The sequence below is a fragment of the Galeopterus variegatus genome, unplaced genomic scaffold (genome assembly GCF_000696425.1).
Source record: "Galeopterus variegatus unplaced genomic scaffold, G_variegatus-3.0.2 Scaffold673, whole genome shotgun sequence".
NCBI lineage: Eukaryota > Metazoa > Chordata > Mammalia > Dermoptera > Cynocephalidae > Galeopterus > Galeopterus variegatus.
Genome location: NW_007726784.1, coordinates 342,609 through 362,440, shown reverse-complemented (window position 1 = coordinate 362,440; position 19,832 = coordinate 342,609). Strand labels below are relative to the sequence as shown.

The 19,832-nt window shown below is 43.3% G+C and overlaps 1 protein-coding gene across 1 annotated transcript in view; it reads left to right on the top strand.

Moving 5' to 3' along the window:
• TEX14 (testis expressed 14) overlaps positions 1-16,133 on the top strand; it is a 72,332-nt gene extending 56,199 nt beyond the window's left edge. The window contains exons 27-33 of the mRNA XM_008571276.1: positions 600-674; positions 6,003-6,080; positions 6,903-7,002; positions 10,881-10,973; positions 13,373-13,482; positions 15,300-15,351; positions 15,757-16,133. Of these exons, the coding sequence (XP_008569498.1) occupies positions 600-674; positions 6,003-6,080; positions 6,903-7,002; positions 10,881-10,973; positions 13,373-13,482; positions 15,300-15,351; positions 15,757-15,793 (545 nt within the window). The 3' untranslated portion in view covers positions 15,794-16,133. The remainder of the gene's footprint in view (positions 1-599; positions 675-6,002; positions 6,081-6,902; positions 7,003-10,880; positions 10,974-13,372; positions 13,483-15,299; positions 15,352-15,756) is intronic.
• The last annotated feature ends 3,699 nt before the right edge of the window (positions 16,134-19,832 follow it).

Here is a 19,832-nt window from a genome sequence, read left to right as displayed (position 1 = left end):
TTCTTGAGGGGCACAGACAAAAAAAAAAAAAGACAAAAAAAATGTTGTAATTGAGCACTTGGGGCAAGACCCAAAGTATAGTTACTCCTATATCTCCTGGTCTGACAATCTGTAGCGAAAGCCCTGCTGTTTTGTTTTTGTTCATTTTGCTTTTTTTTTTTTTGGTAGCTGGCTGATACAGGGATCTAAACCATTGACCATGCTCTAACCAACTGAGCTAAATGGCCAGCCCTTGTTTTTGTTCATTTTGGCTGGTCCAGAACCTCTGTATCCCTCCTGCTGCCCTGGTCCAGATTGGGACCCAGCCTCTTAGTAAGAATTTGTACCTTACCTACTCCAAATATCGTTAGGAGGAGAGAGGCACAGATCAAGAGTACGGGGGTAAGGGCTGATGTAGGAAAGAGTTTAGGGTAAAAGGGGGAGTAAAGGTCATTTACATATTAGAAAATCTCTACCAGGACTGTTACATAAGACACTTCCTGTCCCTTTAGTTTGTTTCATCATTAGGAAATCCTCAGTCAGGTCCATGTGGGAACCTAGAAAAATTGAATTCAGGTCCAAGGAGGGGTTAAGTCATTTTCCCCTTTGTCCTTTTTAAGAACTAGTAGAAGCCATCTCACAGCATCACATTGATGAGCTACCACCACCGTCTCAGGAGCTACTTGACGAAATTGGTAAGGGATTTTCAATACTGAATGTACTTCTTGGCCCTGTTATGGTTACTGATCACAGTATGGTTTCTTTGTGTCAGGTGTGAGCACTAGTATAAAAAAGGCCCGGTGAAGGTCTGGTTGAATGTACAAAATTCAGGAAGGGACAGTTTTCCAGTAAAATGGGCTACAGCCTGGCTGGGGTAATTGGCCTGTGTTTGTTGTCATTTTGTTACTCAAAGGGTTTATGGTAATGATTTTAAGGGAAAATGATAACTTTCAAATGGTTTATTATGATGAACTTCCTTTATTAGAGGAGTTCTTATCTCCTTTTCAAACCAAACCAGCAGGGCCGGCCTGTGGCTCACTCGGGAGAGTGCGGTGCTGATAACACCAAGGCCACGGGTTCGGGTCCCATATACGGATGGCCGATTTGCTCACTGTGTGAGCGTGGTGCTGACAACATCAAGTCAAGGGTTAAGATCCCCTTACCGGTCATCTTTAAAAAAAAAAAAAAATGACAAACCAAACCCACATTCCTTGGAGGCCTGAGGCCTGGCTGCAAGGCCAAAACACCTGTACTTTCAGTTTTGCCATTAGCAGGAGCTGTTAAAGGTATTGGAATGGTGGGCAAATTCCTTTCCTAAGAGCAGAGAAGTGAGTAGCACAAAACCTGATAAGACCAGAATTTTCCATTTCAGGCAGAGACTGAGGAGTACCAACTCAATTTTATTTGCAGGTGATTTGCTGGCCTGCACAGCTGGGCTGATGCTGAAAGTAAATGGTGCATGGTAGTAGAGATGTTTGGGGGCAGGCGATCTGCTTTCCCAAGAAAAACCTGACTGCTCCTCTTTTCTTGACAATCTGGCCAACCAGCCCCTCTCCCTCAGAGGATGCATCTCAGCAGACCTCTGATGCTCTAATTCTTGTTATGGAGCCTATGGGGAATTTCTTGAGGGGCACTGCTTAGTTTTCAGGGTCTCTGAGATTTTGTGTCTCATAAGTAAGAGGAAGGTGAATAAGGATATACTGGTCTGACTCAACGGACAGCTGCTCTCTAGACTCCTTATCATAACTCTAAGCCCCTGTCCCTTGGCGTGATGAACTTGGGTGAAACCAATTAAAGTTGCCAGAACTTTCCTTGGTTTATTTCTGTTTCTGTAGTCATAGTCCCTTTCTTGCCTCACTGCACCACTCCCTCGGTGCCACAGAGTCGTACAGGTCACAGGGTTGTTGGGTCAGACTCTTAGGGCCCATGCCCACACCCTTGCTTTCTGTCTCGGGGACTCCCTAGGTAGTCCTTGCAAATTCCTCCTCTCCAGTTGCTCTTCTTAAAATAATAGAACTGTTGAGAGTAGAGGTCACCCCGCACATGTCCTCCTCAGGTAAATTCTCAGTACCATTTATTCCTTGGTCATGGCTTAAGGCAGTACTGTACTCCTTTGCAGTTTGATCATAGGTAATACTTTTTCTCTGGATCATGGTGTCCTCTCTACAGTCACCATGTGTATTAGTCCGTTTGTGTTGCTTATAACATAATACCAGGAACTGAGTGATTTATAAAGAAAAATGAAATTTACTGCTTACAGTTTCTGAGGCTGGGAAGTCCAAAGTTCATCTGGTGGTGGCGAGAGTGACCTAGGGGTCTCATGTTGCAAGATGGTGGAAGCAGAGAGAGAGCAAGACAGATTCTCCGCTTCTTTTAATGCCCTCAGAACCACACCCCTCACCACCATTTTTAATCCATTCATTACTGCATGGTCCTACAACCCAATCACCTCTTCAAGGCCCCACCTTATAATTACTGTAATAGTAGTTCCCACTGTCTTAACAGTCCCAGTGGAGGCTAAGTTTCTAATCCATAAAACATGGGGGATACAATTCAAGCTTCAATGAGTTTTGAGGGAGACATAATTCAATCCACTGCATTCTGCCCCAGCCCCCCAAAACTCCTGTCCTTTTCACATACAAATACATTCATTTTATCCCCAAAGTCTTAACTTGTTTCAACTCAGAAGTCCAAAGTTCAAAATCCCATCTGTGAAATTCAAAACAACTTATCTACTTCCAAAATACAATGGTGGGACAAACATAGGGTACATATTCCCATTCCAAAAGGGAAAAATAGGCCAAAAGAAAGGATTAACAGGTCCTAAACAAGTCCGAAACCCAGCAGGGCAAGCATTAAATCTCAAAGCTGGCGAATCATGTAACTTGACTCCATGTTTGACCTCCTCTGCACACTGGTGAGGGTGTTGGGTCCCCGAGTCCTCTGGCAGCTCCAATCCTATGGCTTTCCTGGTCTCAGGTGATGTTTTAGTTCTTGCAGGCTGGCATTGCATGCTGGTAGTTCCACAGATCTGGGGTCTCCATGGTGGTCCCATTCTCACGGCTCCACCAGACACAATGCTGATGGGGTTTCTCTGCTGCAATTCTGACCCCACGTTTCCACTCTGCATTACTCTAGTGAAGGCTATCTGTGGTGACTCTGCCCCTGCGACGGATCTCTTCCTGGGTCCCCAGACTTTTCCATACATCCTTTGAAATCATGGTGGAGGCTCCCAAGCCTTCCCAGCTCTGGCATTTGGCAAGCCTGTAGACCTAACACCACGTGGATGCCGCCGAGGCTTCCAGCTTGTATTTTCTAAAGCTGCAGGTCCAGCCATACCTGGGGCCAATTTAGCCACAGCTGGAGCAGCCAAAGCAGCTGGGGTGCTGGTTCTGGAAGCAGCTTCCCAAGGTGGTCCTGGGCAGTGAGCCCATGGAGGGTGCCTCAGGCCTATTTCCCAAGACCATTTTGTCTCCCTAGGGCTTTGGGCCTGAAATGGAAGGATTGGCCCCAGAGGCTTGCTTCTGCAATGTCTTCTGGGCCCCTTTCCCCTTCTCTTGATAATCCCATGCTTTTGTGTTAATCTTAAGACCATTGAATTTTTCTTCTGAAAATTCTCTCTGCTTCTCTACCACTTGTCCAGGCTGCAAATATTCCAAATCTTTACACTTTGCTTCCCTTTTAAATTCTGGCTTTATGTCATGCCTTTGCCACCATAACTCAGCATAGGCTGCTGCAAGTAGCCATGCAGCTTCCTTAATGCTTCGCTGCTTGGAAATTTCTTCTGCCAAACATTGTGGTTCATAACTCTTAAGTCCCACCTTCCACAAACTCCTAGGGCATGGACACAATGCAGCCAAGTTCCTTGTCAGTTCACAGCAAGAGTGATCTTTGCCTAAGTTTCTGAAAAACTCCTTATTTCTGAGACCTCCTTAGAATGGTCTTTACAGTCCATATTTCTATCAGCATTCTGCTCGCCACCATGTAACCAGTCTCTAAGACATTCCAAACTTTCCCTGGTCTTTTTCTTTTCTTCTGAGTCCTCCAAACTTCTCCAACCTTTGCCTAACACCTAGTTCCAAAGCCGTTTCCACATTTTCAAGTATCTGTTATAAGCAATACCCTACTTCTGGTACCAATTTTCTGTATTAGTCCATTTGTGTTGCTTATAACATAATACCAAGAACTGGGTGATTTATAAAGAAAAATGAAATTTACTGCTTACAGTTTCTGAGGCTGGGAAGTCCAAAGTCCATCTGGTGGTGGCGAGAGTGACCCAGGGGTCTCATGTTGCAAGATGGTGGAAGCAGAGGAAACAGAGAGAGAGCAAGACAGACTCTCCTTTTAAAGCCCTCAGAACCACACCCCTCACCACCATTTTTAATCTATTCATTACTGTATGGTCCTACAACCCAATCACCTCTTCAAGGCCCCACCTTACAATTACCATAATAGGAGTTCCCACCCTCTTATCCGACCCAGTGGGGGCTAAGTTTCTAATACATAAAACGTGGAGGATCAATTCAAGCTTCAATGAGTTTTGGGGGGACGTAATTCAACCCACTACACCATGTGAACCCTCCATCCACCTCCCCTATTTCAGCAGCTGTATTACCAGGCTTCCTCCTGGGCTCTGGCCTCCTGGCACTGCTGTAGACCAGTGCAGTCTGTAGAAACCTCTCATTTCACTTATAGGAATTATCTGTGTGATTGATGTCTGCACTTTGAGATGTGTCAGTAATTTTCCAGAAAGACAAAGAGCAGAGGGTACTTGAATAGTTTCTCCCAATAATGGGCCTGCTCACCTGATTATTGTATATCATCACTCTGTTGTTTCCCCTAAAGAGACCTTTGGAGAGTGACCTGGAGCTGTTGGCTGTTCTTTTGAGGGGCTCAATCCAAAACTCTGGCCTCCTGACAGGGTCTTAAAGCTTTAGAACCCTAGGATATAGGTGATCATTTAAGATCAACAAGGGACTACTTTTAACAAGGATAAAATAGATTTTTAGTTTCAAATTATATTAAATGATCTTATGGGGCCCTTTGATGCCTAGGAGCTGCCAGGTAGGGCTGCATCCTGCACTGCAAGAAGGGAGCAGACCTGCGCCTGCACAAAACAGAACCATGCCAGTAAGTTCAGGGTGGCCTGTCTGTGCTGCCTCCTAGCTGTCTCTCTGCTCTGCTCCAGGCACTTTGAGGAGACTGAGCACCTAACAAATACAAAGCAGTGGATTGAGTTTAGCAGATGCTTGTCTTGGTCTAGTGAGCATTTCTTTAGGAACTGGAAATGATGGATATTCTTTTCATTCTGTCTTTCTGTAGGCCAGATAAAAAATATGAAATATAGGCCAATAGAATGAGGAAACATTTGGATTGTTCTGATGTTACAAATTTTTTGAGAGAGTATAAAATAGAGATTAAGAGCATAAACCTTAGAGATAGACTGCCTGGATTCAATCCCAATTCTACCACTTATTATCTGTGTGATTTTAGGCAAGTTCCTTAACATTTCTTATGTTTTAGACAAGTTCCTTAGCCTTAATTTTCTGTTAAACAGGAATAACAGTAGTGCAATCAATCTCATAGGGTTGTTTTGAAGATTAATTGTGAACATTAATCCTGAATTAATGTAGGTAAGTGCTTAGAAACAGTATCTGCCACATACAATTCTGCAAGTGTTACCTATCATCATCATCATTTTAATTGTTACTTTGGGTGTTGTATGGGATTTTATCAAACTTGAAGAATTCCTTTCAAACCTAGAATGCCCTAAAACAGTGGTTCTTAAATTTTATCAGGCATCAGATCATCTCAAGGACTTGTTAAAACACAGATTGCTGGACCACACCCCCATGGTTTTTGATTGAGTAGGTCTGGGATGAGACCACAGAATTTGCATTCCTAACAAGTTCCCAGGTTATGCTAATGTTGCTGGTCTGAGGACCACACTTTGAGAACCACTGCCCTAGAAAATGGCAAGCAAAGGAGGAAATAAGTTGACTTCTGCTTTTGTATTGTGACAGAACACTTGAAGCAGCAGCAGGCCTCCTCCACAGTGTTGCCTGAGAACCCAGCAAGTGATCCAGGCATCACTCAACATGGTAAGCTACTACCCAGAGCTTTTCCATCAGGTTCTTGCTGTAACCCTGTCCTTGGCAGTATAGAGGTACATGGGGAAGTGTGACCTTGAGGTCAGGCACAACTCCACCTCAATTCTGACTCCACAAGTTATTGTTATTATTTTTTTTAACCGGCAGCCCTCAGAACCAGGAGAGGTTCAGAGAGCTCCCCTCCACCAGTTACTTTTGTAGGGCAAACTGTTTAACATCTCTGAGCTTCAGTCATCCTCATCTATAAGATGGCAATAGTAATTCCTATCTCGTGATGTGTATGATAGCTCCATGCACAGTGCTTGGTACAATGTTAGTCCCCCTCCCTTTATAGGACTGCCAGCAGGATGATATGAGATGGCATATGTAAAATGCTTGGCATATATTAAAGGGTATATCCCTTCCCCACCCAAGTTCCTTCCCTGGGACTCCAACCTATAAACATCTACAAGTGAGAACAGGATGGTCCCCTAAAGTAAATTTGTGCAATTTGTTTTCAGGTCACTTGCCTCCTCTTTTATGTTGCCTTTCTTTCCTCTGTTTCCTATGTCTCTCTTGAGCCTTGGCACAGACAGGGTTTCCTGTAGCTTCACTTGGCACCAAAGAGCTCCAAAGAACCCAGAAGCAGCTGCTGTGAATACAGGCTCTCTACAGACTGTTACCTGGCCCCCTGCTCCTATGGGAAGAAGGGAGCTAGTGCTTTGCATACTTCAGGGACCACTGATTGGCCTTAATTTTTGCACTTCATTTTAAGGCAGGCTTTCTCAACTTTTTTTTGGTTCTAATGAAGTTAATTCTTTCAACTGTTTTTAGATCAAAGGCACTTAGAAGAACACAAAACTGACAGTGAAAAAGAAGATAGCAATATGCTTTTGACCAAAGAAAGTCAAGATCTAGGAGAGGACACAGAAAGGTAACAGAAAAAGCTAGACTTTTGAAAGAATTTTAGTTTGTATTAGTTTTTTTAATTTTCTAATATTGACAAATAAGAAGGGGGAAAAGTGTTCTTTTTCCATACTGTCCTAAAAGCCCCTATTCCTTTTTAAAAATTTTTAATTGTGCTGAAATACTTTTTTTTAATGGATTCATTTTTTCTTTTTTTGGCAGCTGGCCGGTATGGGGATCCAAACCCATGACCTTGGTAGTACAAGGCTGCGCTCTAACCAACTGACTAACATTTTAACATAAAATCTACCATCTTAGATATTTTGAGTGTACTGTTCAGTAGAGTTAAGTATATTGATATTGTTGTGCAACCAATCTCCAGAACTTTTTTATCCTGCAAAACTGAAACTCAGTACCTATTAAACAGTTCTATTTCCTCTTCTCACCAGCCCCTGGCAATGACCATTCTGCTTTCTGTTTCCATGAGTTTGACTACCCTTGATACTTTATGTAGGTTAAATCATGCAGTATTTGTTATTTTGTGACTTGCTTATTTAACAGTGTAATGTCTTCAGGGTTTATCCGTGTTGTAGCATGTGTCAGAATTGCCTTCCTTTTTAAGGATGGATAGTAGTCTGTGGTATATACACACCATGTTTTGTTTATCCAGTCATCTGTCAGTGGACATTTAGGTTGCTTCCATGAACTTTTGGCTATTGTGAATAATGCTGCTGTGAATGTGAATATACAAATATCTCTTTGAGACCCTGCTTTCAGTTCTTTGGATATATACCCAGAAATGGTATTGCTGGACTGTATGGTAATTCTATTTTTACTTTTTTGAGACACTGCCATACTGTTTTCCATAACGGCTGCACCATTTTACATTCCCACCGACAGTGCGCAAGGGTTCCAGTTTCTTTACATCCTCCCCAACATTTGTTATTTTCTCTCTCGTTTTTTTGTGAAAGCCATCCTAATGGGTTTGAGGTGATACCTCATTTATGATTTTGATTTGCATTTTCCTATCGATTAGTAATTTTGAACATCTTTTTATGTGCTTGTTGGCCATTTGTATATCTTCTTTGGAGGAATGTCTATTCGAGTTCTTTGCCCATTTTTTAATAGGGTTATTTGGTTTTTGTTGTTGAGTTGTTTTGGGGGGGTGTTTTTACTTTGTTTTGTGAGACAAACAGGTTTCAGCTTCTTTCAAAAACTTTTAGTTAAAGGCATTAAGAGAATTTTTTGATCTTTCTAGCTGATAAGAGAAAGTAGGGGCAATCATTCAGACAGTGTAGTCTAAAAGTACAAGATTGCCGGGCCGACCCCGTGGCGCACTCGGGAGAGTGCAGCGCTGGGAGTGCAGCAACGCTCCCGCTGTGGGTTCGGATCCTATATAGGAATGGCCGGTGCGCTCACTGGCTGAGGGCAGTGTGGGCGACACCACACCAAGGGTTGCGATCCCCTTACCGGTCACGAAAAAGACAAAAAAATAAAAAAAAAAAAATAAAAGTACAAGATTGCCTCAAAAAACCTGATTCTGTTCCTGATTTAGAGCTCTCCTTTTACCTGTGTTGTGAGGTAAACCACCTCAGTTCATCTCCTTTGTCTTTGGACTTCTCTTGCCTTGTCATGAGCTGTCACTCAGAGCCAGGACTAGGGTGAGGTGAGTGAGACATGCTCCTTGGGTGCAAAATTGAAGGGGGTACCAAAAAGTTCAGTAGTCAAGATAAGTATATTTTGATGCAGTATTTTTTAAAATCAATTTAACGTACAAGAGTCCATGATGGACAAAATATCTGATTTTTTTTTTTTTTTCCCCTTTTTGTCTTTTTTTTCGTGTTCGGCAACGGATCGCAACCCTCAGTGTCGTGCCGGTACCGGACCGGGACCGGCAACGGGATCGCAACCCTCAGTGTCACTCCCGCACCTCGCTCAGCCAGTGAGCGGGACCCGGTCTGTACGTGGGATCCGAACCCTTGGCGGGAGCGCCACCACACTCCGAAGCCTCAGCCAGTGAGCGGGACCCGGTCTGTACGTGGGATCCAAACCCTCGGCGGGAGCGCCACCACACTCCGAAGTGGCACACTGTAGCAGTGCGCCACCGGGCCGGCCCAAAATATCTGAATTTTAAAGAAAGACAGAATCTGAGTTTGCATTTGCACCACTCACCACATGCTGGCCCTGCAGATCCTTGGGGAAGCCCTGCAGAATGCTTTCAGTTGCAAATGATAGAAAACCCCACCATCATGCTTAAATGAGTTCGTATCACTTAAAAAGAGATTCCCAGGTGTCATGGTATGGCTGGTGTAGCAGCTCAAAAATACCTTCAAAGACTTAGGCTCTCTTGATCTTCCTGCTGTGCTGCCCGTAACATATTGGCCTTTGTTTTCAGGCTTGTCATCTCCTGGTTGCAAGATGGCTGCCATCCACACAGCAGGCAGCGATAAGGGGGTGTGGGGCAAAGGAGTATTTTAACTAATGCTGCCCCTTTTTATCTGAAAACAAAAACTTTCCTGGAAGTCCTTTCCAGCAGATGCCCACTTACATCTCACTGGCCAAACTGTGACACCTGGATCATCCTTGGGTGTAAGGGAGACTGTTTAGCTTTCCAGCTGCTGTAAAAGGACTGTACTCACTTTTGGGTTGTGAACCCAGTATTTGTCACATTTTTCAAGGGCTAAATTATTCTCCATGAGGAAGGAAAAGAGAGACCTGGAAGGGAGGGTCTGGGAAGTAGAGGCAGAAACTGGAGCCCTGTGATCTGAGAGGAAAGTAAGGAGAGGACTTTTGGGGGAGACAGAGAAAACAAAGAGGCAAAAAATAGAAAGACAAAATTGTTTAAGAGAGGTTTTTTTTTTTAAATTTTTTTCTTTTTTTGTGACTGGTAACGGGATCGCAACCCTCGGTGTCGCGCCCGTACCGTGACCGGCAACAGGATCGCAACCCTCGGTGTCGTGCCCGTACCGCGACCAGCAACGGGATTGCAACCCTCGGTGTCGCGCCCGCACCGCACTCAACCAGTGAGCGGACCAGTCTCTATAAGGGATCCGAACCCTCCGCGGGAGCGCCGCCGGGCTCCCAAGCACTGCACTCTACCGAGTGCGCCACCGGGCCGCCCCTTTAAGAGAGGTTTTAGGAAACTTTTGTCTATGATGTGTGATGTTACTATGTTTCTTCCACCTCCCCAAAACACCTTCAGTAAAAATCTACACAATTATTCAAGGCAAAAGAAGAGTTGCTCAAGAGGGCTGCGATACATTTGGTTATACAAACCAATTAGCTACTGTTATCGTTACCTCTTCTCTTTCCAGAGGGCTGGCAGTGCTGGCCATAGATAGATGCTTCACAGATGCTCAGTCATCTCAGTGCTATGAATGATTGGTCCTAGGCACCAAACCAGATTGGAAAATGGTTGGGACTTTTCAGACCAAAGTTCTTAAAACACTCTACTCTGCATCTTTCAGCCTCAGAGATAGTTCTTAGAGAAACATGTAGGAAAGCATGTACAGTTCTAGCCTCATGTAGAAACTGACTTAATGACCTAGAATTCAGAGTCTCGCATCAGACTTTGGAAGGGAGTGATCTCATGGGAACTGAGGCTTTTTGTTGTCAAGGGGCTAAAGTATTATTTTGGTACACATTTAAACCGGATCTAAGTGACCTCTATGACTCTAGATAAAATCTCGCTGAGCTCTCATTTTCTCATATGTGTAGTGAAAGCACAGGTTTGCTTGCTTGCTTAAGAATAAATTAGTTTATTAAGAGCTTAGTTTGAGGATTAATTTGTGAAGAGTTGGACGTGTTCTCAGCACAGGTTTTAAGGTCCCTTCCTTAAGTGTTACACTTCTTTGTCAAGAGAGGGGAAGTGACTGTTGTCTTCATTCTTCTCACTCCCTTGGACAGAGCTCACTCTTCTCTTGATGAAGAACTGGAAAGATGGCTGCAGCCACCTGAGGAGAGCATGAAGCTACAGGATCTCCCCAAGAGTTCTGCAAGGTTATTGTTCCCCACTGGGGAAATTGTTTTCTTTCTTTTTTTTCTTTTTTTCAGAAAATAAGTTTTGGATTCCTTGGTGAATGAATGTCTGGTAGTGGTATTACTTTGCTGTAGGTAAGCCAGCCATGACTCTGTCTACACTGTTGTGCTTACCCCTATTTCTCCAACTACCCACAGTGCTCAAGTTATTGATTAGCAGATATTAATATCAAGAGAGGCCTCTAAGATTGCTGTATCTTGACTCTGCCACCTTCAACATTTTCATCAGTCATTTCAATTGAATCAGAAAAGGCCTGCTTATCAGATTTTTATGAATGCTAATGAATGAATGCTAATGTGATGGGCAATAGACTGAGGATTCAAAATGCTAATGTGATGGGCAATAGACTGACAGGTGGAAATGTTAGATTCTATGAATGAAGAAGGTAAAAGATCCAAAAGTTTTGGATCCAAAAGTATAGAATGTGGGAGATCTGGCCTGATTGGAGAACTTTTGATCAGAAGCTCCTCCTCCCTATAATTTCATTTAGGGCAGGAAATATGTCTTATTTTTATATGCCCAGCACTGAGCATGCACCCTAAGACATGGTAAGAATTCAAAAGATTTTTCTTGAAAAAGGCATGACTCTGTGAGGCCTCAGTTTGATGCAGTTGCTGAAAAGGTCAGTGTAGCATTAGTGCTGGATGGACAGAAATATACTGTCTAGGTCAAGGTAATGTGTGAGGTAATGTGCTGTTGAGAAGACTACTAGAACACAATGTGGGGCTCCTTTTTGGGTGTCACAATTTAGAAGGGATATTAACAAACGGAAGAGGGCGGCCACAGAACAGTCAGAGGTCTGGAAACCATGTCATGAGAACAGCTGAAGGAACTGGAGAGGCTGAGCCTGAGAAGAGCAGATGGAATGAAGAATTTGATAGCTGTCCTCAAATACCTGAAATATTGTAAAGTGAAGAGAGTCAGTTTACTTTCTTCTACTCTAAGGACAGAACTAGTGACTAGAAATTGCAGAGTAACAGATTTTTATTTAGAAAGCACAAAGTTTTGGGGCCGGCCCCGTGGTGCACTGCTACAGTGCGCCGCTTGGGAGTGCGGCGGCGCTCCCGCCGAGGGTTCGGATCCCACATACAGACCGGCCGCTCACTGGCTGAGCGAGGTGCGGGCGCAGCACCGAGGGTTGCGATCCCGTTGCCGGTCCCGGTCCGGTACGGGCGCGACACTGAGGGTTGCGATCCGTTGCCGGACACGAAAAAAGACAAAAAGGAAAAAAAAAAAGAAAAAGAAAGCACAAACTTTCTATAGCCACAGCTGTCTAATAGGGGAAATAGCTACCTTTATACTTACTTTGACAATGGCTATTGCTGCTCAAGGAGAGGCTGGATGACTCTCTGTTCTCAGGCTTTTGGACAAGGATAGAAGATAATTCAAAGGCTTCCTCTACCTCCTGAGCTTGAGATTCTGTTAGAAGAAGAAAAAAAAATCCATTTTCACCTAACTGGCTTTATTTTTACCCTCATTTTACATATTTTCTTTTAACTATCCACAAAATGAAAATAGAAGAAGAATCCTTAAACAGTGTTACTTTCGTTTAGCCAGCATCTATTTAGCAATGACAGTGAGCCAGGCACTGAGCTAGAGGTTGGAGGTGCAAAGAGAGATAGACGTCTCTGCCCTTAAGAAGCTTATGGTTATGTGGGGGAGATGATTTCTGCTTAATTGTTTGACAAATGTGGTCTTAAGTTGTGAGATACTTAAATTACTTAGATATTTCACTTAAGAGAGAGTTTGAGAAATGAAGATAAGGTGATAAAATAAAAGGTGGTTTTGAAAAGGACACCAGTTACAACATAAGTAAAAAATGCTTTTTGGCCGGCCCGGTGGCGCACTGGATAGTGCGCCGCTTGGGAAGCGCGGCAGCGCTCCCGTCCGAGGGTTCGGATCCCACATACAGACCGGTTCCCGCTCACTGGCTGAGCGAGGCGCGGGAGCAACACCGAGGGTTGCAGTCCCGTTGCCGGTCCCCGGTCCAGTACGGGGGCAACACTGAGGGTTGCGATCCGTTGCCGGACACGAAAAAAGACAAAAAGGAAAAAAAAAAGCTTTTCTTCTTTAAGACGATATAGCCTAGTGGTTGAAAGCAGAGTCTGAGGCAGACTGCCTGGGTCAGATCCCAACTCTAGGACTTACTAGGTGTGTACACACTTAATGGGGGTGGTAGTGATAACTACCTCATATAGTTGTTATGAGAATTAAGTGAGCTCGTATACATTTAAACCAGTGCCTGGCCCATAGGTAACTCTCTTGTCAGTGCTAGCTATTATATGTTTCCTTTGGAGTGCAGTCCTCTTCCCTGGCCATTGTGCATGTGGTTTGATGCCCAAAATCATTGTTATTAAAGAGAGACAGATACCAAGGATCAAGAAGTTGGTGAAAAGAAGAGAAAAGGGGAAGAACGCATCAAGCCAGAAAGAAGGAAATCAGAAAGCTTTTTAGGGACTTCTGAAGAAGGTATGAATGAATGATTGTTTATAATGTAGTCTGCAATCATTGGGCTTTGATGAGCATCAAAGTTATATAGAAATGTTTTCCAGATGATATATATAATTCTTGTACCTTTGATTTTTTCCCCCTGCAGTTCAGCCCAGGTTTTCTGTTAATTTCCAATCATATCAGTAACAACATCCAATTCTATTTCTTTTTTTTTTTTTAAAGATGACTGGTAAGGGGATCTTAACCCTTGGCTTTTTTAAAGATGACTGGTAAGGGGATCTTAACCCTTGGCTTTTTTAAAGATGACTGGTAAGGGGATCTTAACCCTTGGCTTTTTTAAAGATGACTGGTAAGGGGATCTTAACCCTTGGCTTGGTGTTGTCAGCACCACACTCAGCCAGTGTGTGAACCAGCCATCCCTATATATGGATCTGAACCCGTGGCCTTGGTGTTATCAGCCCCGCACTCTCCCAAGTGAGCCCCGGGCTGGCCCTTCCAATTCTATTTCTTTTTTTTTTTTTTTGTTTTTTTTCGTGTACGGCGACGGACCGCAACCCTCAGTGTTGCGCCCGTACCGGACTGGGACCGGCAACGGGATTGCAACCCTCGGTGCTGCGCCCGCCCCCCGCTCAGCCAGTGAGCGGGAACCGATCTGCATGTGGGATCCGAACCCTCAGCGGGAGTGCCGCCGCGCTCCCAAGTGGCGCACTGTAGCAGTGCGCCACCGGGCCGGCCCCCAATTCTATTTCTAAAGCAAGCCTTCAGCTAGTCTCATCATCATTATATTGCACATTGTCTGGAGAGATGTTTTGCTTCTAACTGTCTAACATCTTCAAAAGAATTTTAAATTTAGCTTACACAGATGCTGCAGAATCCAATAAGAAATCATGTGTTAGGGAATTTAAATGACATCTACAAGTAATATGAAAGTTGTAAATTAGCCTTAATTTAAAAACTATTTTGATAGAGCTTTAAAGACTTCTGATATGCCCTTCACAAATGATGCCCTCCTGTATATAAGTTCTTCTTACTCAGATAGTTCAAGACATTAACTCTTTCAGAGAATCTAGTATCCATTTCTTCCCTTCCCTAGTCCCTTCTCATTCTCCTTTTTCTGCCCTGCTTTGTGTCCCAGGATGCTGACCCTAGTGGACTGCATCTTCCCATCTTACTGTTGGCCAATGGGAGGCCTCCTGACAGAAGATCAGAGGGCAGGAGAGAGGTTGGGGTATTACTTCCCCCTCACTTCCTAACTTCATCTTGTATCTAGTAGAAATGGTGTCTCTTCACAAGCACAGGTTCTATAAGTCTGTCTGTCTTTCCCAGTTCCAGCTCTCTCTGGGTTCTGATAACTGTCCCCCCAACCCCACCCCTCAGTTCCTTTAGACCTAGTCTTCCCACTGCTGCTAGTCACTGGATGCCTTGCCATTCCTTGTTTGTTCCTGTAATTCTACCTATGTATGTAGTCACTTGGTTAGGGAGTCTTTATTTCAACTAGCCATGGGTACATTCAGGGTTTCCTCCAGAACCCTGACTGGCAAAGGACTCAGAGTATATAGGCTTTTAGCTAGTATTGAATTCATTGAGAAGGCAATGCAGGGACTTTGTGAATTGGTGTCATTAGTGTCCATTGCTGTGGCAGGGAGCTGTAGAATGTTAGGAGAGGAAGCCCATTAACTGTGTTTTTAGAAAGATTCCATCTCTTTAGAATAGAATAACTGTTGTAGGTAAAACAGTCTAACTTAAACTAGAGAAAGCACTCATTTGAATTCTTAGTGCTGGCACCCTTTGATGTAGAAAGTACTCAGTTTGTTTTTTCTTTCTATTTCATCTAGATGAATTACAACCCTGTTTTTGGAAGCGACTGGGTTGGTCTGAACCATCCAGGTAATGAGATGTCAGGTGTTTGTAGGCCAGAGTTCACTGTTTATAGACAACACGGGCAGACATAAAACATTTACTAGTGTTTAAATAAACATTAATGACAGAGACTTGAATTCAGACAAATTGCTCAATTTTTTAAATGTTAATGTTTATAGTTAATTAAAATATAAGGTGAAATTAATGCCAAGTTTGATTAAGTAGTTGGGAGTGTCAGCACAAAAACAGCTTTAATATGGAGGGAGTACAGAAGATGCTGCTGTCAATGGTTTTGCAGTCATTTTGCATTTCCATGTTATGCTGTTGATCATAATCCCCCTTGGTTATAAAGACCCTTGAACAGAAAGTCTTTAAAAAATATATACATCAACTCAAACTACCTTTTTTGTTCTTTAAAAAACATATATGTAGGATAATCGTGCTGGATCAGAGTAACTTGTCAGACTGACCGGAATTAGATCGTAGATGGACTCCTGGCCTGAGTTTTCGTGTCCTGGTTGAAAACTCCTTCCTTCTCTCGTCTCCTTCAGTTGCCATCAGGGCAGCAGTTCCAGTTCCTGTAACTCACACTTTGTTCAGCTGCCACAATGGATGTAATGGTTTGACCCTGTCTGTTGGTAGCACATTTAACCATTTGTTTTCAGTCATATTTCTGAAAAGTGAGAGGTAGTTTTGATTGTGAAAATTTGTTGTTGTGTCCACAATGGCTTTTAGCTTTGTTGATGTAAATTTTTGAAAACTTCAAGTCCTGTTATATAATAAAATGTTTAGGTTTCAGCTGTGTAAGATATAGTTCTGTGTGTGAGTTATTGGGAGTTGGGGGGGAGGGTAGAAGAACTGTCACCCAAAGAGGCTTCAACAAGCTGGGTGCAGTGCACCTGTAGTCTAGCTGCTCAGGAGGCTAACGGTGGAGGATTGCTAGAGCCCGGAAGTTCTGAGCTGTAATGCACTATACTGGTTAGGTGTCCATACTAACTTCGGCATCAATATGGTGAACTTCCAGTGGTGGAGGACACCAGGTTGCCTAAGGAGGGGTGAACCAGCCCAGGCTAGAAATAGAGCAGGTCTAAACTCCCACGCTGATCAGTAGTAAGATCATGCCTGTGAATGGCCACTGCACTCCAGCCTAGGCTACACAGTGAGACCCTGTCTCTTAAAAATAAAATAAAGTTTAACAGACAGGCAGCTACTTCTACCACGCATCATACAAACTGGCATCAGTCATTTGTGTTTTGTAACAGAAATACCACCTGTCCACTTGGCTGGGATTGCCCTATTCACAATCCAGGTAGATTTGGCTCACAATATGCAAGTATGGGTAGCAATAAAATCCTAAGATATTTTGAGCTCTTTAAGGTAAGCAAACATAAAATCTGTATATATTTCAGAGTATACATCTCACATCAGTGTGTTAGAGGAATGAAATTGTGATAAGACTAAGATCACAACATTTTCTGTCATTTAGCCTCTTGTGACTACTTCCCAAAAGCATACGTGTATCTAGCCTCGTTTTTAGAAGATTTATATATCTTCATCTGTCTCCAGTTTGGAGTCTTCACCTATGAATAAAAATCTTTTCTTGGAAGCTGTGTGCTGTTGTTCGGTACCATCCAGCTAACATTTAATTCTCTCTTGGTGAGTAGTAGGTCTTTTGTTTGTGAAAACTGAATAGTTCTCATTGTGGATGGTCATATTCATACTTCTTAGCTCCCAGAAATTTTACCCTGAACAGATAAAATGGGAAGGTACAAATCCACTTGACCCTTTTAAAGCAAGGAAATAGTTGCTTGCTATTGTAATCAAAGGAAAACTACCAGAAAACAAATTAGTTTACAAATAATACCATGCGTTAGAAACTTTTAGGGATACGGAAACTTACAATACACAGTCCTTTTCTCTGAAAAAATTTATTATAGTTGATAAGACAAAACCATAATACATAAAAGTGTGAGGACTAATAGCAGATGTATGGTAAATGGTAAGTTACGTCATTACAGCATTATCTAGGATTGTAATCTACTTTCTACAGAGTAGATTCTTCTATCTGGCCAGTAACTGTATAATATTGGCCAATATTAGCAATAATAATGTTGGTGGATATTGTTTATTGGTTATAGAGAAATTATTCTGTGCCGGGTGACTTTATATACATTAACACTTTTCCAGCACATGGCAGCCCCACTGTGTTTCTTTAGTATGTTTCTTCTCTCACTCTCATTAGCTATTTCAAACTTCCATCCCTTACTTCCCATCAACTCTCAATAGATGACTTCACCTCCAACTTTACAGAGAAAATAGAAACCATAAGATGGGAACTAAATTAGCTTCCTGTCACCAAAACTACTAACATGACCACATCTATCTTTGTAGAATAGAAAAACAGTTGCAGGTGAAGCAGTTTGAACTAGAGATGAACCTATTCCACTCCTATTCTTTCTACTTTCCTTTCTGTTACACTGAAGGAGGTGCCCCTCTTTCTGTCCTTGGCCAGTCTTACCTGCTGTCTGCTCAGGGTTAACCTTCTCAGGTTATCATCTCTCTTTTTAGTAGCTTTAACCCCTTCTTGTTAGCTTCTTTTCATTAGCATTAACACACTTATATTTTCCTGTCTTTAAAAAGTATTCCCTGGATCCCACCACCTTTCCAGCCGCTGCCCCATCACTCTCCTCCCACTGCGGTTAGAGTTCTTTTTGTTGTTATTGTTATTGTTGTTGTTTTTTGGCAGCTGGCTGGTACAGAGATTGAACCTTGGACCTTGGTGGTATCAGTACCACTAATCCACCGAGCTAACTGATCAGCTCAGAGTTCTTGAAAGAGTTATCTGTACCTGCTATCTTTAGTGCCTCACCTCCCACTCACTCCTTACTCCACTGGAATCTGAATTCTACCATATTCCTAAATTTTGTAGACAGTTTGGCCTCATTTGCGCTCTCAAACTATTCTCTTGGCTTCCTTGATGTTACACTCTGGTTTTCCTTCTATCTCCCTGGTTACTCTCCCTCAGCCTCCTTTGGGGGCTCCACCTCTATCTTTTCTCACTCCAAGTTTTCCTCCTAAGAGACCTTGTTCATTCTCATGGCTTCAGTTAGCATCTATGTACTGACAACTCCCAGATTTGTATTGCAAGTCCAGGACCAGACCTCTCCTCTGAGCTCATATGTCTACCCATATATTTGAAGTCTTCACTTGGCTTTCTTTCGGGTATCTTACTGACATACCCAAAACTGAACTCAATCTTAACCTCCTCCACCTCCAGCATTCCCCTTCCAATCAGTGGTATTACTGTCCATTCTACCACTCATACCAGAAACCCAAGAGCCACTCTTGACTCCTCCCATTCCATTACTCCTTACATAAAAAATATCAATCATTAAGACTTATCTGTTTCAACCTCCAAAATATATATGTTCCTTTTACCCAATTCTCTTCATTTCTATTGCCACTACTCTCTCGTCCAGGCCACTAGTAACTCTTACATCGGGCATTGCAACAGCCTCCTCAGGTGGCCACTTCCATCCAATCCCACATTCAACAAATCTTTTTTTTTTTTTTTTTAAAGATGACCGGTAAGGGGATCTCAACCCTTGACTTGGTGTTGTCAGCACCACGCTCAGCCAGTGAGCGAACCGGCCATCCCTATATAGGATCCGAACCCGTGGCCTTGGTGTTATCAGCACCGCACTCTCCCGAGTGAGCCACAGGCTGGCCCTTCAACAAATCTTTTTTGAATGACTCCTGTATGATGGCTGTCCATCTAGGTGCTGGGACAATAGTAAACAAAGTGGAGTCCTGGAGTTTACAATCATTAAATGAACAAATAGATTAAGTTAATCGTGATAAATGCTGTGAAGTAAGTAAATATGTTAAAGTGATAATGACTGGATGGGGAGGGGGCAACTTAACATTAGATAGGGCGGATATTCAAGGGTAAGCTGCTCTGGAGAAGTGACCTTTGAGTGGAATGACAATAAGGAGCCTGTCTCATTGGCCGGCCCGGTGGCGCACTGCTACAGTGCACCGCTTGGGAGTGTGGCGGCGCTCCCGCCAAGGGTTCGGATCCCACATACAGACCGGCCGCTCACTGGCTGAGCGAGGTGCGGGAGCAACACCGAGGGTTGCGATCCCGTTGCTGATCCCGGTCCGGTACGGGCGCAACACTGAGGGTTGTGATCTGTTGCCGGTCACAAAGAAAGACAAAAAGGAGCCTGTCTCATGACTCTGGGGGGGGGATGAGCATCGCAGCAAGTGGAATAGCAAGAGCGAAGATCACAAGAAACACCAAACTGGAGCAGCAAAAGGCCAGGCTGGTAGAGCAGGGTAAGTTGTGGGAGGCTGACAGGAAGTGAATAGAGGCTGGACACTGAGCAGGGGGCACTATAGACCATGGTAAAAAGTGGATTCCAGTGGAGGGTTTTAAGCAAGCAGGCAGAGAGTAGTATAAAATTAACTGGCTTACATTTTTTTAAAGATTTCTTTGATACTCTTGC